This window comes from Brachyhypopomus gauderio, chromosome 2 (genome assembly GCF_052324685.1).
Source record: "Brachyhypopomus gauderio isolate BG-103 chromosome 2, BGAUD_0.2, whole genome shotgun sequence".
Taxonomy (NCBI): Eukaryota; Metazoa; Chordata; class Actinopteri; order Gymnotiformes; family Hypopomidae; genus Brachyhypopomus; species Brachyhypopomus gauderio.
This window is the reverse complement of record NC_135212.1, coordinates 36,862,206-36,890,003: the sequence shown is the minus strand read 5'-3', so window position 1 is coordinate 36,890,003 and position 27,798 is coordinate 36,862,206. Positions and strand designations below refer to the sequence as shown.

Here is a 27,798-nt window from a genome sequence, read left to right as displayed (position 1 = left end):
TTACTTTAGATTAAAATGTATAGTCAAAATATTAATGGTTAGTAAAATGTATTCTTTATGTACCATTTATTTTATAAATGCATCTATTTCTGAAGACTTTTTTACTGACGTTTCGAAGGAAATGACGCCACGCCCCAACACGGAAGTGAGGGCTGCTTAAACCTGGACGGCGTAGGACTGCCCGGTCTTCACGGAAAGACTTTATCTAGATATCCATACAGCCATTTAATGGGAACAAACAGCATGAGTTTTGAAACGACCTGGGACTGCAAGTGGTGCAATGGAAAGGATTCGTGGACGTTTTCCTTTCGTTATGTCAAGATCTTCTGAGCCCGTTAAACTCAGGACACGAAAGTCTAAACTTTACTGCAAAGAAAAAGCAGATGATGGTTTACATGGTGAGACACATGTACCACGAAGCGTGATTAACATTATGACTGGTGCTCAGTGGTTAGCATTATGACTGGTGCTCGGTGGTTAACATAATGACTGGTGCTCGGTGGCTAACATTATGACTGGTGCTCGGTGGCTAACATTATGACTGGTGCTCGGTGGCTAACATTATGACTGGTGCTCGGTGGCTAACATTATGACTGGTGCTCGGTGGCTAACATTATGACTGGTGCTCGGTGGCTAACATTATGACTGGTGCTCGGTGGCTAACATTATGACTGGTGCTCGGTGGCTAACATTATGACTGGTGCTCGGTGGCTAACATTATGACTGGTAGGGGTGGGAATCGTTTACTATCTCACGATTCGATTCCGATTTTGGGGGCCACAATTCAATTCAAAAATCGATTTTCGATTCAAAACGATTTTCGATTCAAAAAACGATTTGATTTATAAAAATGTCTGCTTCAGTCTATAAAATCTGCATGATCTACTACAGTCTGCTTTGCAAGACAGAACGACAAATACAGAAAATTAAGTGTCTTTCACATTTAATTAACAAAAGTGCTTTGGTAAAATAAAATGGTTTTTGTTGTTACCAAAATACTTGAGCTTCATTTTGCGAGCTGTCAAGGCTGGCTCGGATGCAGTTCCCCCAGCCGTCGCTAGGGGCACCCACCAGAGACAGTCCCAGACTAAACCGACGTAACCGTACGTTCTCAGCCAGTCTCTGCTTACTCTGTGATTGCTTATCGTTTGATGGTGTCTCGCCACCTCTCTGTTATGCTTTCTCTTTACTTATTCGAGTATCTCATGCGTCGCTTCCTGACCCATCTCAAGTTTTCCCAATCCTGTATGTCTTCCTATCCGTTTTGCCTTTATTTTTGGGAAGGGTTTTATTTTGCTGCAGCGTTTTTTGCCAGTTACTTCTGCTGGTGTCCTTGATTTCGTTTTCGCGTTGCATTTATCCGCGCTGTTTTTTAGTTACTGTTGTTGTTTTGTTTCTTCCTCCCGTCTCACTACGGTTGAGTGTTATTTTTCACGCGTTGTATTTTCCGCATTGGTTTTTTGTTTCTATTTACTCCGTGCCCTCACGGTTTTGCTTTTTATTCTCTTGTGCGTTGAGTCTTCCGTGTTGTTTTGTTTGTTCGTTCTGGGTCGCTGTGCGCATTTCCCTCTCGCTAATACATTTGACGAATGTCAAACGTCTTGCTCTTGCGAGCCGGCACTTGGGTTCATCCTTCTCTATATTATTTCTCACCCTTCTCTATATTAACGCTCCCGTGCTCACCGCGTTACACACGCCTTGCACACGAGCTACATTGTGTCCAGTTCGGTCTTCCCCGGCATTCGGTAAAAACCAAAATGAACCCATATTTTTGCCGTAAATGAAGACCGGACAGGTTGAATATCTCTTTCCTCCATATGTTTTGAACCTTTTCTGCGCATGTGTCCCAGAACCTGCTGCGTAAAGTATCGCGTAATTTTGTAATTGCATAACGCGAGACTTCAACACGACTTAGAATCGATTTTGGGACATTTAAAATCGATTCTGAATCGTAGTGAATGAGAAGCGATTTTTGATATATGAATCGATTTTTTGGCACACCTCTAATGACTGGTGCTCGGTGGTTAACATAATGACTGGTGCTCGGTGGTTAACATAATGACTGGTGCTCGGTGGCTAACATGACTGGTGCTCGGTGGCTAACATGACTGGTGCTCGGTGGCTAACATGACTGGTGCTCGGTGGCTAACATGACTGGTGCTCGGTGGCTAACATGACTGGTGCTCGGTGGCTAACATTATGACTGGTGCTCGGTGGCTAACATTATGACTGGTGCTCTGTGGCTAACATTATGACTGGTGCTCGGTGGCTAACATTATGACTGATGCTCAGTGAAGCATCAAAATACATCTACTTGATATAAATGAGTAATAGTAAAAAATGTAGAAAACAGTATTCATTTTACAATTTTTCTAGTGCTGCCCGCATGAGCCGAAGAATCTAATTTAAAATGTAATTTTGTAACTGGCGTGTTAAGCTTGTCGATTCCTGCAGGTGTCTTCGGGGACAGTGTCACGGTCTGTTCTATAATATTTCGCCTTGTGAACTGCCTGTTGGTTCAGACCAGTTATGTCCCCGATGAATATTGGCAGTCACTTGAAATCTCTCATGGAATGGTCTTCAAATATCCTCTCCGCTTCCATTGAGGCTACAGTTAAACCTGTTACCAATAAGCATTACTTATTACTCTCTGCAGTATATTTTTTAAATATTATTATTAGTCGGTTTTCTGGAAAATCTGTCTTAATGTGTAATGTGTCTTCAGTCTTGTGGTTCTGCCTTTGCATGCCGCTAACATATCCATGCTTTGAATCTTGAGCCTTCTTTAAAAATGTTCCTTTCTCTGATTAAAATCCTTGACTTCATTTTAATATACGTACGGCTATGAATGCTGGGAGTGGAAAGAGGGCATTCGCGGTTACACCTACCCTCTCTTCTTCGCTGTAATATATAAGATCCTGCACCTGCTGCGTTATGATACGGTTCAGCTGCTGGTAAGTAAGCATGAGCGTCTGGGACCATCCCGTCCCAGAGACTGAGCGCTTGACTCTCACCTGCTTCTACGGCAGGTCCTGCTACCCCGCGTGCTGCACGCTCTCCTGGCAGCGCTTGCAGATGTGAAGTTGTACCATCTCGTTCGCAAGCTGGAAGGTCCTGATGTGGCTAAGTGGACAGTGAGACAACTAACTTGTGTTCGATATCCAGAACATTTGTGGTAATGTTCTGCAGGGGCATTGTTCTGGGTGGGCTGGATGGGCTCCACCTGCCCAGTGTGATGCCAACCAGTAAAATGCCTGTCTGGATGGTGCTGGAGTTCTCCTCCAACGGGATCTTCTAACTGTGTGTGTTTGTGTGTGTTTGTCCAGTACTTTTGCCAGCTGTGTTCTTGGTTCACTTGGTACTGTTGCACACGAACGCTTACCAACAGCATGGAGACCTCTCTCACTGTTCTGGCGCTCTACTACTACTACCCTCTACGTCCTGCTAAAACACACAGCAGGTGTGTTCAACAGCATCAGTGCATCTCACTGTCTATTTTTAATAGTTTTGTGTTTTGCTTTTTGTCAGGAACTAACTAACTGCTGCTTTAGCCACAAAGAGTTTCACAACAAGGATAGTTAGACTTCCACTTTTTAAACATTTTTGTAATGTTAACAATTGTTTGAAGTCTCTTTGTAACTAATAAGATCATCATAAAGTCACTTTGCGATAGAAAGACGCGTGCGTTCATCTCCACGAGCCTTCGCTTTTCCTCACTTGTTAGGTAGCATCTGCGTTCATACTGGTGAAGTGTTGTGGTTCTCCCGTTTGGTTTCTCTTCTCTAGCTGGCGGTACCTGTCCCTGGTGTCCTTGGCTGTTGTTGTTCGCCCGACGGCTTTGATAGTGTGGCTGCCTCTTCTTCTTCATCATTTGTGGAGAGAAGACAACAAAATAAAGCTTATAACTCATCAGGGTCTTCCTATTGCGTAAGTCTGGCATTTGAAACAAATGTGATTTCTCAAGTGATTCGCTTGTAATTTGCCCATCATCCTTTTTATAGAGCCGTCACACTGGTGACGTCCGCACTGATGGACAGCATATTCTATGGCAAGGTAATGCTTTTCAAGACACACACTGACCTTATAGTGATGGTGACAACACGGGGAAGGACTAACCACGTGTAAGCTGTGTGTGTGGGGATAAACTTCAGATCTTTAAAGAGATTTGCAAACATACTTCGGGTCTGTATTCGCAGTGGATCATCGTTCAGTGGAACTTTGTGAAGTTTAACGTCCTGCATGGTGTGGCGGAGTTTTATGGCACGCATCCGTGGCACTGGTACCTCACGCAGGGCTTTGTGGTTGTGATTGGTCCTCACCTCCCTGTCTTCCTGCACGGCTGCTTCTCAGCCTCCTCAAGACACCGAGTGCTGCTTATGAGCATCGCGTGGACACTCCTGATTTACAGGTACAACAGCTTGCACGCAGCGAGGAGCCACACATACTCCCCTGAAGAAATCTGAAAAACATGATCTAGAATTAACTGGAGCTTCAGCAGATTGTTTGGGGTCTTGGTTATTATTTGTATTACAGTGAAGACGCCCCCCCCCCCCCCCCCCCCCCCCCCCCCCGGTACATTTTGAATCTAGAATGTAGCTATATCATTAACTTCAGTTATAAATTGCTTAGCCTCTGCTGTACTGTTCAGACTCTGCTGTGATACTGTATGAGTTCTCTTTCAGTTTACTAGCCCACAAGGAGTTCCGTTTCATCTATCCTGTCTTACCTTTTTGTATGATATTTTGTGGTAAGTATGCACTCTTAAAGCTCTTCATTGGTAAAAGCAGGTCTGAGTGGACTAAATGGGACCCAGTCAGTCACGTGTTATGCTCCTGTTTGGCCAACGTGCTCCAGGCATGTCCATGGTGAAGCTACGCAGGTGGAGGCGCCCTGCTGCGGCCGCTCTGCTGGGCCTCAACCTGGGTGCAGCCTTGTACACGGGGCTGGTCCACCAGCGGGGAGTCCTGGACCTCATGGGTCACCTGCAGCAGCTGTGTGATGCACGCATGCCCCAGAAGTCACCTGAGCCTGCGGTGTTGTTCCTCATGCCTTGTCACTCCACACCCTTCTACAGGTGAGCCCCCACAACCTGGCACAGGTGCTCATACACCTGCGCCATCATTCAAATGATTGGATGAAAAATTAGGGATCATATTTCATTATTGCGGTGTAAATATTTGAGTTCAGAGCCTTACGCTCTAAGTCTTTATGAAGTTACAGCCCCTCCCCCGTGTTGTGTCTAGCCACCTTCACTGTCCAATCAGAATGCGCTTCCTGGAATGCACACCGGATCTCACGGGCCAGGAGGGCTATGAGGATGAAGCAGCCTTGTTCTACACAGACCCTCTCCACTGGCTTACAGTGACCTTCCCCAACACATCCATGCTGCCCTCACACCTGGTCCTGTTTGAACCACTCGAGAAGGTGTTACACATTTATATGTCGTTGCATTTCTGGGTTAAAGTGATTCTGTTAAAAAATGCTAATTGTTAATAAATTAATCCAAGCTACTTATGTAAATGCACGGAGATGTGCTCTGTTTCCATGGAGACATGCTCCTTAGCTTCCCTCATCCATGTATTGGCATGTTTGGACACGTTTCTCCATTAGACAATAATGCAGATCTTCATTAGTGAAATTAATGGAGATTTTTTTCTTCAACATTTTTTGTAGGACATTTCTGTTTTCCTGGATGAAAACAAGTTTGTGAAACAAGCTGAAATATTCCACACACACTTTCCTGAAGGACGAGTGGGCAAAAACATCCTGGTGTACAGTGACTCGCAGACAGCAGCAGTGGAACACTGACCACGCTGCCTGTAAAGTTCACCAAACCCAATTTTACAATTTGTGCATCATCACTAATTAAATGTTTGTCTTGTTTTGTAAAATGTCATCTCTCTGTCATCACCTTTTTAAGCTAACATGGTGGAAAAAATGTTTTGTAAAAGGACAAAATGAATATAATAAAAAAATACACAATTGTTTTAAATAAGATCAGTTTCAAGGAAAGTACATTTTATTGAAGAGATTTTAATGATGTGTGTAATAAATTGTAACAGCAAACAGAAATTATTCAGCATTTTAAGAGTTCAACTGCAATGTTATTGATCCAACGAAACCTCACCAGGGCGGAAGCAGACTGCACCGGGACGTCCGATAACGCTCTCCAGTCTTTCTAAGAAACTAATCAGTGTTGACACTTAGCAGCAGTAAAACAACCATTACACACCCAATCACACACCAAAGGAAGGTACATCAGAGGCACCCACAGCTAGCTCGGTCCTTCAGAAACACTCACATAGTCCTTTCTAGCTGGTGGAAATGCAGATTACGGTTTTATTACCCAAGCTGAACATTTTTAAGGAAGCAATACAGTTTATTGGCATACCCTAATTCAACACAATATGTTAAATTATGTTTTGTTGTTCTTTCTAGTCAAATTGTGCTTTATTTCAAACTTATATTTTCTAACATTCCTTATGCAACTTTCTCGATAAGGAAACCTGGAACAAAACTCGTTTCATAACAGATCTGGAAGTGTCTGTGCATCACTCCCCCATCCAGTCATACCAAGCAGCTGCCGAGTTCGCTAACGGACGGCAAAGAGACAGACAGCAACACAAACAAACATGTACAACAGGCATTTACAATTGTGCAGAATCACTAAGAGAGGGTGCCTGCGTCCGAGGAGGGACTGTTTTCATTGGTCTTTTTCTCCTTTGCAATAAGATCACTTTAGTTTAGGCTACAACAGACACAGCTAAGATGGGAAGTGTGTGCTAGAACTTTGGATCAAACTGAATGGGCCCCAGCTCAATATTAACTTCAGCAAAGTGTCTGTCTGAGCTGCCGCCCGGCCGCGCCCGTTTCCTGTCCCGTGGGGGCAGAGGTCGCGAACGCTGGTGCTTTCGCTGATGCCGCTGGCACGGCGGCTCCACTTTGACCTTTGACCCTGGCCCAGCAAAGGGTCGACTGCAAATTTACAAACAGCAAACAGTTTTTAAAGTTTGTTTTTTTTTTTTTTTTTCCATAAAGCTTGGCGTGCCGCTCACAGCAAGGCAGTGTCAACATGCAGGGATTACTGTGTCTCAGACCTAGTGGTTAAAAAGGTAACAATAGGAATGCATTAATCAGGCAGTTACACAGCAGCAGAAAAAACCTGCAGTCCAAATGCCCAGAGCACACCAAACCAACACACTTCAGCACACACTGATCACCCCAAACGCTGAGCTGGCCTTAGTCTTCGTGTCATACCGTAGACTTTAGAAAGCTCTCTCCCATTCACACTGCTCCTGGTGTCCTGCAGGGTCTCAGAAAACCCAAAACAAAGCCGACTGCCAACATTTAAATGTTAATGTCTTGAAATATGTTGGGTCAGTGTGCTAAGGGATTTAGATGGAAATATTGTTTACAACTAGAAAATACACTATATTGTCACTATATTGCTCACCTTCCTTGACTCACATATGATCTTAAGTGAAATCCCATTCCTAATCCATCGGGTTCAATATGACATTGGTCCACCCTTTACAGCTAGAACAACTTCTGGGAAGGCTGTTCACAAGGTTTACGAGTGTGTTTATGGGGATTTTTGACCATTCTTCCAGAAGCACATTTGTGAGGTCACATACTGATGTTGGACGAGAAGGCCTGGCTCTCAATACAGCTGACAGTTGACTGGAATATTTAGGAGCGAGGAAATTTCACAACTGGATTTGTTGCACATGTGGAATCCTATCACAGTTCCATGCTCAAATTCACTGAGCTCCTGAGAGCGACCCATTCTTTCACAAATGTTTGTAAAAACAGTCTGCATGCCGAGGTGCTTTTATACACCTGTGGCCATGGAAGTGATTGGAACACCTGATTCCGATTACAGTACTTGGATGGGTGAGCGAATATTTTTGGCAATATAGTGTATATGGTAAAAAGTGAAGGTGAACTGAAGGCGAACCTGATTACACATCCTTACCTTGGACCGTACTGCTTTACGTATGTATCCCCAAAGATGTGCCTGTATATATAATCATCCAGATCTTCAAAAACATCATTCCAATCCTGGTACTCATCCATACCCTGGAAGTAATCTTCAACACCGCTTACAAAGTCTGTGAACAGCATTTGATCATGAATAAAAAGTCCATTGTGAAAGAAGTTATTGATAAAACTCTCCAACTCCCTCCAGTGGTGGAAGTGACCAACTTCTTGTTGAAGATATCTGTGGAGGAGCTTGGTGAACTCATCAGCCTTTATGGGGTCCATGGCCTTGTTGAAGAGGCTCATGGACTCTTGGAAGGCACAGTCGAACACATCAGTGCATCCTTTTGGTGCGGCTCTCTGTCCCATCACATCTTGCTCCTTTTGGGCTCCTGACTTGCGCGTGTTGCGGTTGGCATGGAAGGAGGATCCATCTGTGGACTTGTGGGGCTGCTGGTGCAAAGATCTATGGTGCAGCCAGTCAGGGTGTTCTGAACGTTTGTTACCCTGCTCTCTGAAACCCTCATTCTGAAACTCCTGCTGCTGCTGCATTTTTGCATCCTTCCTCTCATGAGACCTCGCCTCCTGTGACCGCCGGTGCCTGTCAAACATGCTGGACGCAGAGTTCTTCAGGTGCCTGAATGTCGTCTTGACGGAATCTGAGAACTTCCTGAAGTTCTCCTTCACGGCTTCCTTGGCCTTCTTGATCTGCTCCTTGTGATGGTGCACAAACTCCTTGGTCGAGTTCTTCACCGCATCAAAAGTCTCTTTCACCCTTCCCAGCATACCATCTTTTGGTTTTCTAGGCTTGGACTGCCTGTCTCCTTTGGCTCTTTCCTCTTTCGACTCCACGTAGAGTCGCTCCCACAGATCTGAGCGCTGCTGCTCAAAGCTAAGTTTCCTCTCCAGCTCCTGCAGTCGCGTCTGGAGCCCGTCTGTCTCAGGGTCCGCCTCCTCTTCTGTCCCGCTCTCCCGCTCGTTCAGTTCCTCCCTCAGCCGATCCGTCTCCTTTCGCTCCTCGTCCAGCTCCTTGCGTAAGGCCTGCGCCTCGACCATCAGGGCCTCTTTCTGATTGAGGAAGCTCCGAACACGCTGCTTCTCCTCCAGGAGGTGATTCTTCAGCCGCTGGTTTTCAGAAACAATGGAGTCTGTGTTGGCTCCCCTCTCCTCCAGCTCACGGATCTCAGAGCGGAGGTGTCGGAGCTCGTCCTCCAGGGCGGAGAGAGACGCCTCCTCTCGCTCCAGACTGGTCTTCAGCTCGCGGTTCTCTGAGGTGAGACGCCTCTCATTAGAGGCCATCTCACTTCTGGCCTGCTGAAGCTGTTCCTGTAAATATGCTCTCTGTGCCTGCAGTGGGCAAGAAAATAACAGAGTGAACCTCAGACTTCACCTGTATTCACTCTTCACTAATTGAAAACAACCAAACTTATTTAAACAACCAACCAATGGATTTTGAACAGCAACCTTTCCTCAAATTTTGTTTGATATCAACAAATAAGTTTAGACAATATCCAAGTCTGAGAAGGCTTACCTGAAGTTCGACCTCTTTGGCTGTGAGATGCTGGTTCTCTTTGGTAATTTTATCCATAATTCCAGTTAGGGACATCACCATGTCTCTCTTGTCCTGTAGGTCTTCCCTCAGGCTCTGGACCACGTCCTGAGCACACAGACACAGTACGGTCAGATCCTCTCATCACAAGGACCAGAGTGTCTCACTGGTAAACCTTTAAGCTTTAAAATGGTTTGATTAGAACCTGCAGATCTTATTTCAGGCAAAAGTCAAAATACAAATTGGGTCATTTTGAACATGAGCAGCAGGTTCTGCGATCTTCAATCCAATGCTGTAATTTATTCTGCCTCCCATTCAATATAATGTGAAAAGCAAAGTAGCTACTGAGGTAAAAGAAAAACACAGATGAGCTGTACACATAATGTACACATAATATTGCTAATATTGCTAATGTAGTCCAGCTATACTGGAATCTGACTGTGGAGGTCCTGACTGGCTTTACACTGAAACCTCCTCCTCATCGCATCCTAATCCCTTATCTAGTTCAGCATGTCACCGCAAGTTAACATCTCCACAGCACTAACGCAGCTCATAACTATAGAGGTGAAAAGAGACGGAGCTGAATCTGAAACAAACATCATCAAGGAAGATATGAGCAGCATCCGAAACACACAAACCATCACCAGACCACAATCACTCAACCACCACACAATCACCCCCTGAACACCAGTTAATGTTCAAACTGAAACTGGCTTTAGAAAAATTGGGTGTTTACCACAGTTTGTGTGATTGTTATCTGGAACAGCAGTTTTATGTTGCTGGTTCTGTTATAATAACTGGTGGTTCTGTTATAATAACTGGTGGTTCTGTTATAATAACTGTTGGTTCTGTTATAACTGGTGGTTCTGTTATAATAACTGGTGGTTCTGTTATAACTGGTGGTTCTGTTATAATAACTGTTGGTTCTGTTATAACTGGTGGTTCTGTTATAATAACTGGTGGTTCTGTTATAATAACTGTTGGTTCTGTTATAACTGGTGGTTCTGTTATAATAACTGTTGGTTCTGTTATAACTGGTGGTTCTGTTATAATAACTGTTGGTTCTGTTATAACTGGTGGTTCTGTTATAATAACTGGTGGTTCTGTTATAATAACTGTTGGTTCTGTTATAACTGTTGGTTCTGTTATAATAACTGTTGGTTCTGTTATAACTGTTGGTTCTGTTATAATAACTGTTGGTTCTGTTATAACTGGTGGTTCTGTTATAATAACTGTTGGTTCTGTTATAACTGGTGGTTCTGTTATAATAACTGTTGGTTCTGTTATAACTGGTGGTTCTGTTATAATAACTGTTGGTTCTGTTATAACTGGTGGTTCTGTTATAATAACTGTTGGTTCTGTTATAACTGGTGGTTCTGTTATAACTGGTGGTTCTGTTATAATAACTGTTGGTTCTGTTATAACTGGTGGTTCTGTTATAATAACTGTTGGTTCTGTTATAACTGGTGGTTCTGTTATAATAACTGGTGGTTCTGTTATAACTGGTGGTTCTGTTATAATAACTGGTGGTTCTGTTATAATAACTGGTGGTTCTGTTATAGTAACTGGTGGTTCTGTTATAATAACTGGTGGTTCTGTTATAACTGGTGGTTCTGTTATAATAACTGTTGGTTCTGTTATAACTGGTGGTTCTGTTATAATAACTGGTGGTTCTGTTATAATAACTGTTGGTTCTGTTATAACTGGTGGTTCTGTTATAATAACTGTTGGTTCTGTTATAACTGGTGGTTCTGTTATAATAACTGTTGGTTCTGTTATAATAACTGTTGGTTCTGTTATAACTGGTGGTTCTGTTATAATAACTGGTGGTTCTGTTATAATAACTGTTGGTTCTGTTATAACTGGTGGTTCTGTTATAATAACTGTTGGTTCTGTTATAACTGGTGGTTCTGTTATAATAACTGGTGGTTCTGTTATAACTGGTGGTTCTGTTATAACTGGTGGTTCTGTTATAATAACTGGTGGTTCTGTTATAACTGGTGGTTCTGTTATAATAACTGGTGGTTCTGTTATAACTGGTGGTTCTGTTATAATAACTGGTGGTTCTGTTATAACTGGTGGTTCTGTTATAATAACTGTTGGTTCTGTTATAACTGGTGGTTCTGTTATAATAACTGGTGGTTCTGTTATAACTGGTGGTTCTGTTATAATAACTGGTGGTTCTGTTATAACTGGTGGTTCTGTTATAATAACTGGTGGTTCTCAGCGAATCATAGAGATGCTGAGGCAATGAGCAAGACTAAGGATAACTGGGCAGGTGGAGGAGGATAACTGGGCAGGTGGAGGAGGATATCTGGGCAGGTGGAGGAGGATAACTGGGCAGGTGGAGGAGGATAACTGGGCAGGTGGAGGAGGATATCTGGGCAGGTGGAGGAGGATATCTGGGCAGGTGGAGGAGGATAACTGGGCAGGTGGAGGAGGATATCTGGGCAGGTGGAGGAGGATAACTGAGCAGGTGGAGGAGGATATCTGGGCAGGTGGAGGAGGATATCTGGGCAGGTGGAGGAGGATAACTGAGCAGGTACAGGAGGTGCAGGTGGGGAAGGATGACATCAGACCTTGCCGACAGCTTCCTGCTCCTTCCGACACTGCTGGATCTCTCGGGTCTCACTCAGATCACTTACACGGGTCTTCTCCACCATTCTATGCCGTTCCTGTATCTGCACTGTGCCTGCCACATACACACACACACACACTTGTTAAGTGTGTATTAACCATATGTGACGTGCCACACACCAAACCGCTACAAAACATTTCCCTGCAGGAAACATGTAAACATTATACATGCCTTGTGGACACACAAGGCTTAATAATGATGACCAAAACAATGGACTGACGGGGTTGTGCAGGTCCGCACCATAGAAGTGTCCAAAGCCCACGCTGACGGCCACGATGAGGGCCAGGAGGATGCACTTGTTCAGGGTCCCGCCCACCTGCTGCTGGTGTGAGGTTGCCACGCCAACATCCCTCTGTGGCTCCCCCTCTTCCCGATCGTCATCCGCATCCTGCCACAGGGTTCTGTTATTGCTAATATTCCCCCAACATGCTAACCCTAGCTTTAACCGCTCATGAACTACAGTAGGAAACTATTTCAGAATTTTCAGTGCTACTACAGTTTAGCATTTCCCTGCTCCAGCCTCATCCCATAAGATGAATAAAGTTGCTAATATAAAGAGCAGAAACGCTCCCCCCTGTGGGTAACGCCCCTTGTGTACCTCCCCTTTCCCACCTCCTGCTGCTCCTCTGGTTCTGAGCCAGTCATGCTCTTCCTTAGTCTGCGCCTCCTCATGAAGGGGTTGGCCTTCATCCCAGCATCCTCATCCTCTGTGCTAGTGCTGCTTGAGCCCTTGCGCACTGGATGCTCCACTGGGAAGACTTCACACACACACACACACACACACACACAGGCAGATCCCCCAACACAGATGCACGCCCCAAACACATACACCAAAATGATTAAATCTTTGCTGTGAACACAACCCGGTCCAACATGCATTTCAGGAAACCTGGCTGTCCATAATATTGATGAGCTAATGATGCACCTATGTGAACACTGGAGTGTGTGTACACTGGAGTGTGCGTAGCTGTGCAGACGTGAGACAGCGTGAGGAACCGAGGGTCATGCAGCCAACATTAGACTGAACCTGGAGCTATAAAGCTCATTTCCTAAGTGCACTCAGTTCTGAAGAAATAGTGGGAGCACAGAGGAGGTGCAGGTGATGGAGCTGATCTACCACCATAGAGAAGGTGCAGGTGATGGAGCTGATCTACCACCATAGAGGAGGTGCAGGTGATGGAGCTGATCTACCACCATAGAGGAGGTGCAAGTGATGGAGCTGATCTACCACCATAGAGAAGGTGCAGGTGATGGAGCTGATCTACCACCATAGAGAAGGTGCAGGTGATGGAGCTGATCTACCACCATAGAGGAGGTGCAGGTGATGGAGCTGATCTACCACCATAGAGGAGGTGCAAGTGATGGAGCTGATCTACCACCATAGAGGAGGTGCAAGTGATGGAGCTGATCTACCACCATAGAGGAGGTGCAGGTGATGGAGCTAATCTACGATCATAGAGGAGGTGCAGGTGATAGAGCTGATCTACCACCACAGAGGAGGTGCAGGTGATGGAGCTGATCTACCACCATAGAGGAGGTGCAGGTAGATGGAGCTGATCTACCACCATAGAGGAGGTGCAGGTGATGGAGCTGATCTACCACCATAGAGGAGGTGCAGGTGATGGAGCTGATCTACCACCACAGAGGAGGTGCAGGTGATGGAGCTGATCTACCACCATAGAGGAGGTGCAGGTAGATGGAGCTGATCTACCACCATAGAGGAGGTGCAGGTGATGGAGCTGATCTACCACCATAGAGGAGGTGCAGGTGATGGAGCTGATCTACGATCATAGAGGAGGTGCAGGTGATGGAGCTGATCTACGATCATAGAGGAGGTGCAGGTGATAGAGCTGATCTACCACCATAGAGGAGGTGCAGGTGATGGAGCTGATCTACCACCATAGAGGAGGTGCAAGTGATGGAGCTGATCTACCACCACAGAGGAGGTGCAGGTGATGGAGCTGATCTACCACCATAGAGGAGGTGCAAGTGATGGAGCTGATCTACCACCATAGAGGAGGTGCAGGTGATGGAGCTGATCTACCACCACAGAGGAGGTGCAGGTGATGGAGCTGATCTACCACCATAGAGGAGGTGCAGGTGATGGAGCTGATCTACGATCATAGAGGAGGTGCAGGTGCTTCTCAGTGACTGAGCTGATCTGCCAGCACAAGGTGCCAAATGTAGGAGAGTGCTGAGAGATGGGCTCTATTTCCAGCTCACCACAGGGACCGCAGGAGTTGAAAAACCAAACCTCAACTGGGTCAGCAGCTTTATGTGGAGTTTTCCCACATGACCCCACACACACACACACACACACACACACACACACACACACACACAGCATGTCCTCTACATCAGTAAGCTACATGCCCTGCCATTAGGAGTTTGATCATAAGCCAGCCAGACTTATCCGGCAGAACCTGTTTATGCCACATTACTCAAAAAACGCACACATGCCTGCACACATGTACACACACACACACACACACGCACGCACACACACACACACACACGCATGCATGCACACACACACACGTACACAATGGCAAACACTAAAACTAAAAACTGTAATGAATCCATTCATACACCTAATTGCTGGACAATTCAGAAGCTACAGAAAGGTCACAAATCTCACACCAGTCCAGACCATTTAATAAGAGAGCAGAGGGCGGGGCAACTTAAGTAAGAGGCAGTGCTGGGAGGGCGGGGCAACTTAAGTAAGAGGCAGTGCTGGGAGGGCGGGGCAACTTAAGTAAGAGGCAGTGCTGGGAGGGCAGGGCCACTTAAGTAAGAGGCAGTGCTGGGAGGGCGGGGAAACTTAAGTAAGAGGCAGTGCTGGGAGGGCAGGGCCACTTAAGTAAGAGGCAGTGCTGGGAGGGCAGGGCAACTTAAGTAAGAGGCAGTGCTGGGAGGGCAGGGCCACTTAAGTAAGAGGCAGTGCTGGGAGGGCGGGGCCACTTAAGTAAGAGGCAGTGCTGGGAGGGCGGGGCAACTTAAGTAAGAGGCAGTGCTGGGAGGGCAGGGCCACTTAAGTAAGAGGCAGTGCTGGGAGGGCAGGGCCACTTAAGTAAGAGGCAGTGCTGGGAGGGCAGGGCCACTTAAGTAAGAGGCAGTGCTGGGAGGGCAGGGCCACTTAAGTAAGAGGCAGTGCTGGGAGGGCAGGGCCACTTAAGTAAGAGGCAGTGCTGGGAGAGTGGGGCCATCGGCGTATATGTGGAAGCATTACTCTCTGAGCAGCCATAAGCATTTAACACTGGTTTTCAGGTATGCAGTTTAAAACAGCAACCACAGGATACAGCACTGCTGCCAGTGCTGTGACTCATTCTGAAGGTCAGGTATTGCAGGAACTGTTTTTACACAACTTACTGAGGCTTGAAGGGTAGTGTACATGCATGTGTGTGTGTGTGTGTGTGACTCACTTGTCTCTGCAGCACTGAAAGTGTACTGGCTACTTGAGGAACTTCCAAGGTAAATCTCCTCATTTCCTGTTTGCTCATCCTCCTTGACATGTGGCTCCTCCCATGTTACAAGCTCCGCCTCTTTGGAGTCTCCAAGGGTAATGATGTCAGAGTGCTCACTGGAGGAACAAAGAGTCACATGCTCCCCTAGACATGCCTCGACTCTTACCTACAAAAAAAACATTTAGTGTTAAAATGATCAGCTGTACTAGCACTATAATAATGACTAACTCACAATATTTATAGCAGCAAAGCATTAATTCAGATGCATTGCTAAGATGAAAATTTGCCAATATCAAAGATTCCATGAACATTTTTAAATAGTGCTAAAACCCAAAACAAGGCAATTTAGTACAAACATCATTTGTATACATACTTTGATAACAAATTGTGTATTTAATGTTGTTTTTGTGATGTGCATTATATATTTCACAATATATATTAATGTAATATAACATTAATATAAAAGGCAATATTCTCTCAAGGCACATAATACAGTAGCCTTCACTTTTGAGTCTGTTTCACTTCTGAGTCTGTTTCAGTCGTGGTCCTAGTCTTAAGTCTCAAGGTGTTATGGCTTAATGAGTCTCAGCGTACCTGTTGCCCAGAATTATCTACCACCAGCGTGTCCTCTTTAAGAGTTGCGTCCAAAGAGGACTCGTCTGCTACTGTATCCGTGTCTTCGCCTGGGAACAGGTGCACAGTGTGGATTTCACACCTGCCGAGGCATTCTTGATTGCTCAAGGTTTTATCAGCTCAGAGAAATAGTTTGGAAGCTGGTGCTGGAATCTATTTTTGATAGTATTCCGTGGAAACATTTTGTGACCACCGAGATCACCTTAGCACAAGACAGAAGTTGTAATGGTGACGTGTGGCTCTGGGGGGTTTGTGGAGCGCTACCTGGTTCAGCAGCAGGCAGGTGCAGAGCAGCCACGCCGCCTGCTTCCTCCACACCATAATCCGCTCCGTTCTCTGGCCCCAGGGACTCAATGTCTGAGCCCTGCGAAACACAAAGCCTTCGTTAAATTCAGTCACACGACTTTCAGAATCACAAAGTTCGAAACACACTGGACTGAGCAAAGTTCCTCTACACATATACATTTTACAACACCCTGTACCAGAGGGTTCTTCTGAAAGCACAGAGCAAACCAAACCAGAATCAAAACCCAGTAACGACACCATCGCTGCATTATTCTTGCCATGACAAAAATGCAGGACTTGTGTTGCCAGAGATATGGTTTCTCCTACATTTGATGGACTGCACATACCTCGTTGCTGATGACAGTCCATCCACAGGAGGACTCTGTGTCACTCGAGCTTTCTGACATCAGGTAAACAGCTAGTGAAAAACAGACCACATACACTTCAAACCAGGTCAGAAAGACTACGAGTCACAATAGTTTTATTAGAATTAAAAAATTGGACTGCTTGTTCTATTTTTATTATAGCACACTATACTTATAAGACTGTGTGAACCTCATACATACTACAATGTGCTACATTATTTATCAAATGATTTGGTAACAAAGTCATGGTGACCGTGTCTGGTAAATGATTAATTCTAAATTTGTATAGCATGTGATAATACTGTCTTACCAAGTAAAGTTTTGTGGAAAGGTTTTATATAGTGTTTTATAAACTGAAACAACTAATAACAACTCAGAACGGATTTGGTTAGCTGTAATCATTAAATAATAATGCCACAAACTACAAGAATGTTGCACTGAAATCACATCACAATGTGATGTTGTTATTCGTTTAATGACGATGAAGATTGTTACTTAATTAAGTCCCAGCCTCTTATTTGGACACTGAAGTTGGTTCTGTATTCATAAAGGTCCACAATGTGTTTGCCGTTACAGAGACAGATGAACCAAATCAACATGTGATCATAAATTTGTTAAAAGTTTATCAGTTTCTCATACTGATATTGCGAATGTAAACAAATGTAAATTTATATGTAATTAAAATATTTATTTTGGAAAATATTTACTATTTCAATTCATTGCAGTTGTATGACATTTCTAATGTAAGGAAAACCTATTATACTGACTCCTGATGATTTTAGATGTCAAAACTAACAGAGAACATGACACATACTATGAAAGTACACAAATTAATCAAAATATGAAATACCATGTCAGGTTTCTGAGTTTAAATAGCTACAGGTCTGAAGAGTTTGATTTTAGTCAGGGCCATGGAGAGATCATACATCACAACTGGCATCCGGGCACCTGAGCAGAGGTGTACACAGGAATGGATTCAAATGTGCAATTTCAGAGGGTTACTGTTTGCCTTAATGGTGTCGGGCCAGACAAATAGCCTAACTAATCATTCATAAAGAACAGGTCCTTCCACGTAAGAAAACCTGAATTTAGCCTGGCCCAAGATCATTTTACACCTGTAATGTAAACTGGCAAGTAAGCAACTAACTTCAGGGTGGAATACGTTCATGTATGTCACCTATCTTGTTAGATGAATGTATAATTTTGTGGGATTTGGTTTTATGCAGCAAAGAACCGCAATGCGGAGTGTAAATCCAGGTTGCACTAGCAGATCGTTTAAGATGAGCGCAACGCTGCAGTTTAATAATGCATTTGTGCACATCTCCAGCAGCAGCGGCGCAGAGGAGCATCCATAACTACGCAGTCAACACTCAACACGATTATGAGTTCAGAAACCCCGACGCAAACGAATGTCCCTTACCAGAAGTTTACAAAAACACGTGCAGCCAATCTCATAAATACCACATTTCCCAAACAGGTTAAGAAAATGACACGTTATTTAGTTCCAGCACAACAGACGAGAGGAGCAGCTGCGAGTAACCCTCCACCTCTGGAGCCCGGACAGCGCGCGCTCAGCGCTGCACAGCTCCGCGCGCAGGTTTCACCATGTGACAAAGTGTAAACACACACATTTCGTTACCTACAACTGATACCTGTATCCACGGCACGAAGGACGTGAGAAATATTCTATACTCAAGACTCTCCACGACGTTAGTCACACCTCTGCTCAACACAACAATAACACGGCGGCACCCGGAAGAGCGTGCAGCATGGGCGTTGTAGTTCTTAAAGAGCGCCCTACGGCGGAAACCCCAGTGTGACACGGTCAAATAGACTACAACTTCCAGGGTTCTACGGTAACAGACACAGACAGATCCATGTGACCATCGCTTGTCTTTGAAAGTACACACTATGTTTTGAATGTTAGTTGAGTTGTTGAATAAATAAATGTATGTTGTTACCTCGCCACGCGTCCACCAGAAACATCCCTGACCGTAACGCGGCTAGAGGTTTCAGATTAAAGACAGTAATCTCACTCCATACTTCATCTTCTCTTTAAAACTGTGTCGTTGCCAAGCAGCAGAACTACAACAGACGGTGTGTCAGACTTCAGTCTGTGAGTCTGTCCGTAACAGGAGAGCTGGCCGGCCCGATCAACGTACACATTTAACTCATCAAATTACAGCACTCTTAAATCGTTTAGCCTTCTGTAAGATCACTACATTTTACTTTTTTTGTAGATGGGTATTTTTTTATTGTACGTCTAATCAGCTGTCGGTATTTTGCATTTTCTTCCTCGTTGTATTTTAGGACACGGCTCATCATAAAATGTCACACACCGACACGCAGCAGGAATCCTGCCGTAGTGCAGCATGTGCGAACCCGGGCAACCCGGTGTTCACCTGCGCGAGGGCTCCGGCACACAGCTCGGCGTCTGCGGTCCAAGCTCCAACCCCGCTGTACAGGACCACCGCCAGCGATTACGGGTCCCGTGCGCCGACACCCGCGTGCTCACCGTGCACGTACCGTCCGCTGTCCCGGGCGTTCTCCGAGCACCTCGGGGCGTGCGGGATGTACCGGGACAACTCCTTCAACACCAGTCTGGACCGGAGCAGGGTGTATGACTGCCCCAATTTACAAAACACCATCTGAACAGATGATTACGGTCAATCCAGCTGTACGCAGAATAAGTTTGAGCCATTTAGTTTGTGTTTCTCCAGATATTTCATGTTGATATCGTGGAACAGCCGCTGAAAGGAAACGAATCTTTAAATGTCGTTTATTTTGTATCTACACGAACGTTAAAACTGATGTTTTCTAGACTGTATTAAAACTCACTCACTAAAAAGTTCTCGGAATGTATTATTTTAATTAAACAAACAGAATTTAGAGGTTAAAAAACAAACTCGTTTCTTACAAAGTGAGGGTTTCATGAGCCATTGTATACAATGATATGTTAAACTCTGAATGTTCTTCAAAGCCTTCCTATCTGACTCAGCATATTGCATAGGGTGTAAAGCAGTATATACTTGTCTATGCTCATGTACTAGAACTCTGGTAGGAAAGAACACGTTAAGGTACAGTTTAGGGTGTGTAATATCAGGACCAGAGAGCACTGTGTGTGTGTGTGTGTGTGTGTGTGTGTGTGTGTGTGTGTGTGTGTGTGTGTGTGTGTGTGTGTGTGTGTGTGTGTGTGTGTGTGTGTTTGTGTGTTGGGTGTATTCCTCTCTGTAACATGGCTCACCTCATAACTAACGGATCTTCTGTGAGCCGTCGGGTGTGTGGTATGGGACTAGGATCAAGAATGTGTTCCTGCTCTCCCACGCCTGGGCACCACTCATGAAGAAGTGAATATGTAATCAAGAGCAATTTTGGTGCAGAAAGGCAGATGTCACACCGAGTAACGCTGGTCTGTGTGGTGCAGTATGTGACAAAAGGGCCCAGTTTTAAGGATCATCATGCAGAATGTTCAGTAACTGAGAGTTACGACTAAAGTATAACACATCCTAAACAGTCTTAAAGGTTTGGCTGAGTGTCGCCCCTCCTCATGAGCTGGGTGCTGTGCCTTGAACAATCTCACAGATCTTGCTGGCATCTGCCTGAAGAGCCTGGTTGTGTGGATCGATCCGCAGAGCTGCCTGGTAGTCCTGAAGTCCTGCGTGTGAAAGGGTGAAAATCCAGATGTAATCTGTGTAGAATCTTCATTGTAATAGCTTCAGTTCAGCAGACGAACACTCAGGTTTCGCTGGACTCATTGCATTTCCACAATACTGATGAAGGGCTTCAACACTACACTGTGATTATACTGCTACATATTGTCACTGTGATACCCTATGCAACATATTCAAAGTACAGTTGGGAAGCTCTCATACATGGTGACTGAACTGCATTAATTTGATCAGAATTATTTACATTTGTTTGAATAAATGAATACAGTGATTAATCAAAACACCTCCAGATCACTCTTCTATAAAGATTTTCACAGTACACCTTACAAAATGTGATTTATTAGCAGGCAACTTCTCACTGCTGTAGACGCTGGCATTGCAATAATGATCATCAAACAATTCGTAATACACCCCCGTTCCATAATTACACATTTATTATTTGGATGTATTCTGAATTTATGCAAAAGGTATTTTAAAATATTCACTTCTTCTTCTTATCCAGTGTATAAGAACTGGATATACACCCCCCCCCCCTCTCTGCCAAATCTGACCTGCAGAAAATATAGTTGAATAGCCCTGGCTTAAAGGGTTTATCTCTGCTAAACATTCTTTTGATCAGATGCTATAATATCAGATGCAATATACCTCTGTTATTGCTGCAATTCTAGACTAAACGCTCAACACATGGGGTAAGGTCAGTTTATGTTCCCTGAGAACTGAAATCATGACCTTGAGGGCACTAGCACCTTACTATACTTGCTTCACCAGGTGAGCTACAGGACGACAGGGTATACAACCTTTACAGAACTTTTCAGAGTTCCATACTGCACACGGACGTAGTTTTGGGGGGGGGACGGGGGGGACATGTCCCCCCCACTTTTTCAAAAGCCGGTTTTGGTCCCCCCCAGTTTTTACAGTTAAAACCAAATATTTAAGTAGTGACGAAGTCATGTCCCCCCCACTTTTTAACGGTAAAAAAACCAATATTCAAATAGCGACAAATCTAGCACTAGGATCATGCAGCACCCCCCCCCCCCCCCCCCCGCTTAACAGTTCGCCACCCCAGGTTGTGTCCCCCCCACTTATGAAATCAAAACTACGTCCATGATACTGCACCTTCTACAAACAGCTCCAGCTCACAGAACGCAGTTCCTCTTCTCACGTGGGCTTTCACGCGGGCTGCCGCATTGTCCGCCACTGCTGGGGTCAGCAGCTCTAGAGCCTGCCCCAGGAACAACGCCATGCAGGCCATGTTGTGGTCAACAGAAAGACAGGAACATGCTCAAAGAATGGCTGACTTAGAGAAGCCCCAAGATGAATTTACCATTAAGAAATTAGAGTAGGAAAACAGAATATAATGTAATAGTGACTTCTAAATTTTTCTAAATGGTGACTTCTAAATTTTCCACTTTTCCAAGTTGAACATTTCCAATTTCAGTAGGCACACTGAATACACATATACACACAGAGTATATGTGACTGGGACATGTAGAATGGGTGGTTATAATGACAGAATGCTCTCAGCTGAAGGAGAGGGGAGAAGACCTTACCCGAGAACTGTCCTCAACTGCTTTGTGAAGATTCCTCATCTTCAGATGACAAGCTGCTCGATTGGAGAACAGAGCAGGAATGGCCCTGTTGAGTCTGATGGCCAGGTCATAGGCATTGACTGCAGCCTGGTAGTTTCCCAGCCTGAAGAATGTACTGGAGGAAGGAGGGGAAACCAGGAGAGAGGTCAGCAGAGCCCTGACTCCAGCAGCATTAAGTTCTGCAGCCACATCTAGACCCGATACAGCAGAATCTACTAGATGCCAGGTGTCTTATATGGGCAATATTTACATGTCATTCTAAATTATATAGCATTTAATTTCTCTTTAGAAGTCAAATACTATATCTAGTCAAATATACTGTGACCATTTAGGTCTCTCTCTCTATGTCTCTCTCTCTGTCTCTCTCTGCATGGGTTGTGGTGTGGTATGAGGAACCTACTCTCCTTTGTTCTTGAGCCAGTCAGGGTTCCTCTCCTCCTCCTTCAGATCCTCTAGCTGAGCCAGATCAGCATTCGCTGCCCGTCTTGCCTCTGCCTGCTTCATCAGCCACTGCACAAACACACAAAGTATGCACACAAGCACACACACTCTGTAAGTTATACTTACACCTTCATTGCACTTGCAATTACACACCTTCCACTGAACACACAACAAGACACAAATTTTCTATCTAAAATACAATGATTGTTTATTGTAAATATCAGTTGGGCACCTCCTCTTCCTCGTGCATGCGAGACTCTCGTAAGGCCGTGGGGAAGACGCGTGGCGTGAAATTGATCTTAATGCAGCCGGACTCTCTGGGGCCAGCGGGCTCCACACATCTGGCCTGAGCCCTTGTGCTCATCTCTCCTAAGGGAAGTGTTGTTAGTGTACCACTGTCTGTCTGTCATGCTTAACAGGTGAGCTTATAATGTGTCTGTACTGTGTGCTATATCCAGAATATACATGTAGAGAAAGTGAATCAAGAGAGAACTGGAAGATAAACACCTCGCGTCCTGCAGGGCTGTTGTACAGGACGCAGCGTGTAGGTTTCGTCAGGCTGCTGTCGCTGGTGAATGTGTTTGCTATTGTGCATGGTGAGACCTCGTGTCCTTCGCCGGATCTCCTCCTCCTCTTCCTCTGTTTTCCTCTGCTTCTCCTTCCAGACCTCCAGTTCCGCTGTGGCCTTTGCACACTCCTCATCCTTCATCCTCTGAATACTCTTTCTCTCATCTTCTTCAAGCTGGGTGCACATGACCAGTCATGGAGGAAAAGCTATTATTGTGGAGGACATCGACATACCTAAATGGTCCCACACTCGGAATAAACTCCCAAACACAGAACATGATAATTATACACCGGACGTAGAAAAGTAGTTGCGTGCAGGATCACTTCCTGTTTAGGATTGATGCATCAGATATTTGCCTAACAGACAGTACAACGTACTTTTTTATACACAACCAAGAAATTCACTCCCAGGTTAGAGAACATGTCTCTTTATATTTTGTCCAGTTAAAGCCAGAGAAAAACATTCTGTTTCATGGAAACTAGAGGTGTCCGAATGTTTTATTCAACAGTCAAAATGTCCACTGAATAGTGAGGACAGACTGCGCAGCTACAGACCGAACTCAATCTACAGCAAAGATCACAAGAAGTTATTAATATATGCTGGTATAATGCTAGAAACCAATATACTTCAGTGGAGATGTAATAGCACATATTTGTCTACTAGTATAATTTCAGCAATGCCAGTGCAGGAACCTGCAGGAGATGCTGTGAGAGTCCCAACCTTCATCATGGTCTCCAGAGTGAACTTCTTCTCCAGCTGCGCCTTCGTTGCTTTAGCTTGCGACTTCTCCGCATGCTTCTTCTGTGTTTTGAGAATGGCTTCTTCTCGACTCTCTCTTTGCTTATCTTTCTCTAATATTTGTAAGTCATGTTTTTAAAAAAGAAAAGACAGAGTTGTTGGACCAAATGCAGTGAACGGTGTGGGGTAGTGGGGTGTAATGACAGCACACACCTACACTTCTGCACAGACGCTCCCACAGCACGCCTTCTTTCTTCGGCAGCGTAAACACTGCAGCACCGTTTCCAATTCTTGCCACACTTTTGTCATCATCTATCGGTTGAAAAAGGAAGGCCTCAAACAAAAACGGAGCGAAACTAACCTGGGAGTAAGGGTACAGACAGCGCTCAGGTTCCGCACAGAGCATTAGACACATGAGCAGCTCGGCTTTACTTTAGGGCTTTACCTTTAGGTACTCGTCTGTGCAGAGCACGTCGACCTTAGACGTCTTCACCCCCTTTAGTGGTATGCTGATGTATACGGTGGTTTCCGTTTGCGTCCACGTGTAATCCTCGACCGTAAGCGGCATTTTGAGGGGAACCGTGTCCACTCGCTCGGTGTTAGTGCGGTTGCTATGACGGCGGACGGGTCACTGGTGAAAAGCATCCACGAACACTTCCGGCCCGAGTGATCAATAACTGAGCTTTCCCAGAGCAAACTTACAACAAACTCTATAAACCCGTATGCCATGAAGCCGAATACGAGGTGAAAGTAGAGGAATTACTTTGTTCCTTTATTACACTGCAGTTTAATACACAGCTACAAAGCACAAATAACACAACGAGCGTTAGTGTTGTCATGTATTGTCCATTTAATGAATCTGTATGGGATATTAGACGCCATTACATGGCTAATGTCAACACAGTGTGCTCCATTATGCCAAAGCATATGCAACAAATCTTTAAAATCACGTGTCCGTGTGATTTATCGGTTATTTATTTAAGATCTCTCCCCTGGCATAAATTCTCATAACCATAGCCTACTGCTGTCTTCCGATCAATTAAGCCATAAGGCAACAGGTGTCAACAGTCTACGACCGACATCTTTGCAAACGTCGCTGATTCAGTTATTTTTATATAAGATAAACAAGTCTTATATAAGTAAGTAAATTATAATATGCTTACTATGCAAATCACCAATGAATACTCTGGTCATCGCCTAGCCACGGTCAGAGTTGTATAGTAACGAAGTAGAACTACTTCGCTACTGTACTTAAGTACTAAAATGCTGTATCTGTACTTTACTGGAGTATTATTTTTTTTCCTACTTCCACTTTTACTTCACTACATATTTTCCATCAGTTTAATACTTTTACTCCGATATATTTTTTACGTGCTGTATAGTTACTCGTTACAATTATAAACATGTTAGCTGGCGCTGTCACCGGGTCAAGCGATCAGGCTGTCTTATGAAAACTGCGCATGCTCCGGTCGTGTCTCGTTAACTCTGCTGCTGCCTTCACTGAACACTTGAGCTTCGTAATCTAGGTTCACTTGACACGCTGTTACTGCGGCAAGGGTCGGCGCGGCAAAAATGACGCAATCGCGGTGGCTCCGCCCATGCGCGTTAACCACGCGCGCAGTCGCGTCGCGAGGTCGTGCACCTCTCGATTTTTGTGCGTGTGAAGTTACAAGGTGGAATTCATGCACTTGTACGGCACTTTGAAGGTCCATTTTCAGTATTTTCCAACACCTTCAGCTTCATTTACATATTTATACAAATACACATATATTCGAAATTATTCCAAATGATTCGCTTTTTATCTAATTAAAAGAGATGGTACCGTGTTTGGTAACAGCAGAAGAGCGCAGTAAGCACTAGTTAGGTTAGATATCTTAGCTAACTAACCTAATTATGTTCATGGCATGCTGCAGAATTCACTTAACATTAGCTGGCAATAAAGGCGACGTGCTGACTAATCATGTGTCCATTTTTATAGTGTAGTGTTTTTATAGGGTAAGGGCATTTATTGGGGGTAAACGCAGGGCAGTAGGCTCACCCTTAGAATCCGACGGACGGATTTTACGTCCAAAATACACCTCGTTTTCTCAGCTAAATTATGGAGAATTTGTACTTTTACTCAAGTATGGGTCTCGAATACTTTATACAACACTGGCCACGGTTCAGTAACCAAAATCTGACGCATCATCTCATATGCAAATACGTAGGCGCTACATATTTGGGTTTATTCAATATAACTTGAGTAAACATCTTAAAAGAAAAATATTTTCAAAGCATAGCAGTGAATGTCCTCGATATCTGTTGAATATTGGAAATGGATATTCGATCAAGATCGTTTCATACTTTGGAATATGAAAACAATACTACAATATAACAAAGTTACATGCGCAGCGCAACATGTCATCTGTCAAACTAAAGAGGAGACGCCTGTCGAGGCTCACATTGGTGATACTTCTCCAACTGATGCAATTCTGGAAAGATGCAGTAGAAACTCTAAAATTAGTGCGATATTATAATTGATTTGTTAATTTGTTCTTAATGCTCTGAAACGACTTTGCTTTAACACGATTGCATGGACACGCATATTTATTACATTCAATTAACGCGAGGCTGGAAGCCACAAATAAAGAAGTGTCGTAGAAATTATAATCTTCTAAAGGATATATTATTCTGTGCAATAACTTTTCCAAAACTCTCATAACTGGCTTCAAGTAAACGAACCCTCATCGTGTTCTACAACAAATAAGAATAAACCGGTAACAGAACACAATGAATATTAAACGGTGACTAAAGAACTCGCACTGCACACACAGTCGGTTTCTGTTATAGGTTCGTGGTTCCGTGTAAGCTTTTCTGGACCATTTATGCTACAATTATTCACAAATACTAATGTTATATATATATGCATATATATAAACGGAACACTGGTGGCAGAGGCCTGTACGATAAAGCTTGAACGGTACGGCGAAGCCACGCGCACACGGGCCACGAGCGGGGTACGTTGGTCACCAAGACTACAGACGATACGGTAAGCCTCTGTATTCAATAGCACCACAGGCGAGGTTCTCCTTGCAGAAACACGGAACCTTCTACAAAATAAGAGTCGCTACATTCAACGCCAATGCCAACGTTTTCAAATGAACTCATAATTTAGTCCTTTGTCTCGCTGTTCTATAACAACCAGGAGGTTTCCTAGATTTTTTGGATGTTGATGGTTCATAGGTCATGCCGCTTTGCTGAAATTCCGTGTTGAAAGGCACAGTGTTTCCGACAAGAAAGTTCTAAAGTCCTAAAAGCTGTTCAGCTTCATCCAACTGTTAATGCGTGTTAGCTGCACGTTAACTGTTTTCTTTGCAAACACCATGCATAAAACTTAAAAAAATAAAATCAAAAAAAATAAATGTAAAAACATCTAATCACACCGTTGCAGTTCGGGGAATTTCAGGTGAACCCAGTAGCTAACGGGAGAGCGGTATCAGGAGATTGGATCCTGAAACCACCCGGTCAAAACAAATTATTTAAGTAATAGAATTATTTATGTTAGAGTGAATTCCTACACCATAAGTAGTCAACCACCTAGCTGATGAGTTTGGTACGAGAAAGGAAGACAATTACAGTACAAAGGTAATGCACATCCCAGTGTGTATTTACAGAGCACACATGACTTCTATTCAAATGGATGTAGATTGTATAGGGAAAAGTAGGTGAATGAGTCAATGTAAGAAATTTCTAAAAAGCTGCACTTCCTCCTCTTTCACTTTTTTACTTTACATATGGAGGGCCACAAGATTTCCTACGTCTTCCCCAGTCAGGGGAGTGATGTAGCTCTGCCTCACACAGTACAGCATCAGAAAACACAACACTGACTTCGCATTGGTTT

The 27,798-nt window shown here is 44.3% G+C and overlaps 4 protein-coding genes across 16 annotated transcripts; 2 read left to right on the top strand and 2 right to left on the bottom strand.

Moving 5' to 3' along the window:
• The first annotated feature begins 140 nt into the window (after nt 1–140).
• Nucleotides 141–5,997, top strand: pigb (phosphatidylinositol glycan anchor biosynthesis, class B). Of its 2 annotated transcripts, none has more exons than XM_076995278.1 (12): nt 141–398; nt 2,455–2,584; nt 2,837–2,954; nt 3,030–3,134; nt 3,327–3,460; nt 3,787–3,927; nt 4,002–4,053; nt 4,197–4,408; nt 4,683–4,747; nt 4,855–5,074; nt 5,265–5,424; nt 5,674–5,997. In XM_076995278.1, exons 1-12 carry the CDS (start codon nt 281–283, stop codon nt 5,806–5,808), a joined length of 1,590 nt encoding a protein of 529 aa, XP_076851393.1. In that variant the 5' UTR covers nt 141–280; the 3' UTR covers nt 5,809–5,997. The 2 variants fall into 2 exon arrangements, with proteins under 2 accessions (XP_076851393.1, XP_076851391.1); XM_076995276.1 differs by having other exon boundaries at nt 5,244–5,424.
• On the bottom strand, nt 5,998–19,442 carry ccpg1 (cell cycle progression 1). Of its 8 annotated transcripts, none has more exons than XM_076995247.1 (12): nt 18,567–18,686; nt 17,765–17,862; nt 16,897–16,967; nt 16,529–16,628; nt 16,226–16,314; nt 15,590–15,797; nt 12,780–12,925; nt 12,408–12,555; nt 12,109–12,221; nt 9,512–9,637; nt 7,976–9,327; nt 5,998–6,975 (listed from the first exon to the last, which is right to left on the bottom strand). In XM_076995247.1, exons 3-12 carry the CDS (start codon nt 16,954–16,956, stop codon nt 6,783–6,785), a joined length of 2,535 nt encoding a protein of 844 aa, XP_076851362.1. In that variant the 5' UTR covers nt 16,957–16,967; nt 17,765–17,862; nt 18,567–18,686; the 3' UTR covers nt 5,998–6,782. The 8 variants fall into 8 exon arrangements, with proteins under 8 accessions (XP_076851362.1, XP_076851369.1, XP_076851375.1 ...); XM_076995254.1 differs by having other exon boundaries at nt 18,554–18,633; XM_076995260.1 differs by lacking the exons at nt 17,765–17,862; nt 18,567–18,686 and adding an exon at nt 19,317–19,442.
• LOC143502159 (piercer of microtubule wall 2 protein-like) lies at nt 18,808–19,819 on the top strand. 3 transcript variants are annotated; one of them, XM_076995305.1, is made up of 2 exons: nt 18,808–19,030; nt 19,225–19,819. In XM_076995305.1, the coding sequence occupies exon 2, from the start codon at nt 19,243–19,245 to the stop codon at nt 19,564–19,566; it is 324 nt and encodes a 107-aa protein (XP_076851420.1). In that variant the 5' UTR covers nt 18,808–19,030; nt 19,225–19,242; the 3' UTR covers nt 19,567–19,819. The 3 variants fall into 3 exon arrangements, with proteins under 3 accessions (XP_076851420.1, XP_076851418.1, XP_076851417.1); XM_076995303.1 differs by having other exon boundaries at nt 18,808–19,072; XM_076995302.1 differs by having other exon boundaries at nt 18,813–19,123.
• On the bottom strand, nt 19,764–27,798 carry dnaaf4 (dynein axonemal assembly factor 4). Of its 3 annotated transcripts, none has more exons than XM_076995287.1 (9): nt 24,364–27,798; nt 24,132–24,279; nt 23,901–24,031; nt 23,120–23,354; nt 22,845–22,981; nt 22,572–22,681; nt 22,133–22,286; nt 21,699–21,804; nt 19,764–20,569 (listed from the first exon to the last, which is right to left on the bottom strand). In XM_076995287.1, the coding sequence occupies exons 1-9, from the start codon at nt 24,484–24,486 to the stop codon at nt 20,460–20,462; spliced, it is 1,254 nt and encodes a 417-aa protein (XP_076851402.1). In that variant the 5' UTR covers nt 24,487–27,798; the 3' UTR covers nt 19,764–20,459. The 3 variants fall into 3 exon arrangements, with proteins under 3 accessions (XP_076851402.1, XP_076851414.1, XP_076851410.1); XM_076995299.1 differs by having other exon boundaries at nt 23,216–23,354; XM_076995295.1 differs by lacking the exon at nt 21,699–21,804.

Excerpts from the sequence above, each read along its gene's own strand:
- LOC143502159 (XM_076995305.1), top strand. The coding sequence starts at position 19,243 with ATGTCACACACCGACACGCAGCAGGAATCCTGCCGTAGTGCAGCATGT.
- pigb (XM_076995276.1), top strand. The coding sequence starts at position 281 with ATGGAAAGGATTCGTGGACGTTTTCCTTTCGTTATGTCAAGATCTTCT. Across the intron at positions 3,928-4,001 it reads CATCAGGGTCTTCCTATTGC|AGCCGTCACACTGGTGACGT; the intron begins GTAAGTCTGGCA and ends TCCTTTTTATAG. Across the intron at positions 4,409-4,682 it reads TGGACACTCCTGATTTACAG|TTTACTAGCCCACAAGGAGT; the intron begins GTACAACAGCTT and ends GTTCTCTTTCAG.
- dnaaf4 (XM_076995287.1), bottom strand. The coding sequence starts at position 24,486 with ATGCCGCTTACGGTCGAGGATTACACGTGGACGCAAACGGAAACCACC. Across the intron at positions 23,355-23,900 it reads CTCTGGAGACCATGATGAAG|CTTGAAGAAGATGAGAGAAA; the intron begins GTTGGGACTCTC and ends ATGTGCACCCAG. Across the intron at positions 21,805-22,132 it reads CAGTTGAGGACAGTTCTCGG|GCTCTAGAGCTGCTGACCCC; the intron begins GTAAGGTCTTCT and ends TTCCTGGGGCAG.
- ccpg1 (XM_076995260.1), bottom strand. The coding sequence starts at position 16,956 with ATGTCAGAAAGCTCGAGTGACACAGAGTCCTCCTGTGGATGGACTGTC. Across the intron at positions 16,315-16,528 it reads CCTGCCTGCTGCTGAACCAG|GCGAAGACACGGATACAGTA; the intron begins GTAGCGCTCCAC and ends ACCTGTTCCCAG. Across the intron at positions 9,638-12,108 it reads AGCAGGAAGCTGTCGGCAAG|GACGTGGTCCAGAGCCTGAG; the intron begins GTCTGATGTCAT and ends CTGTGTGCTCAG.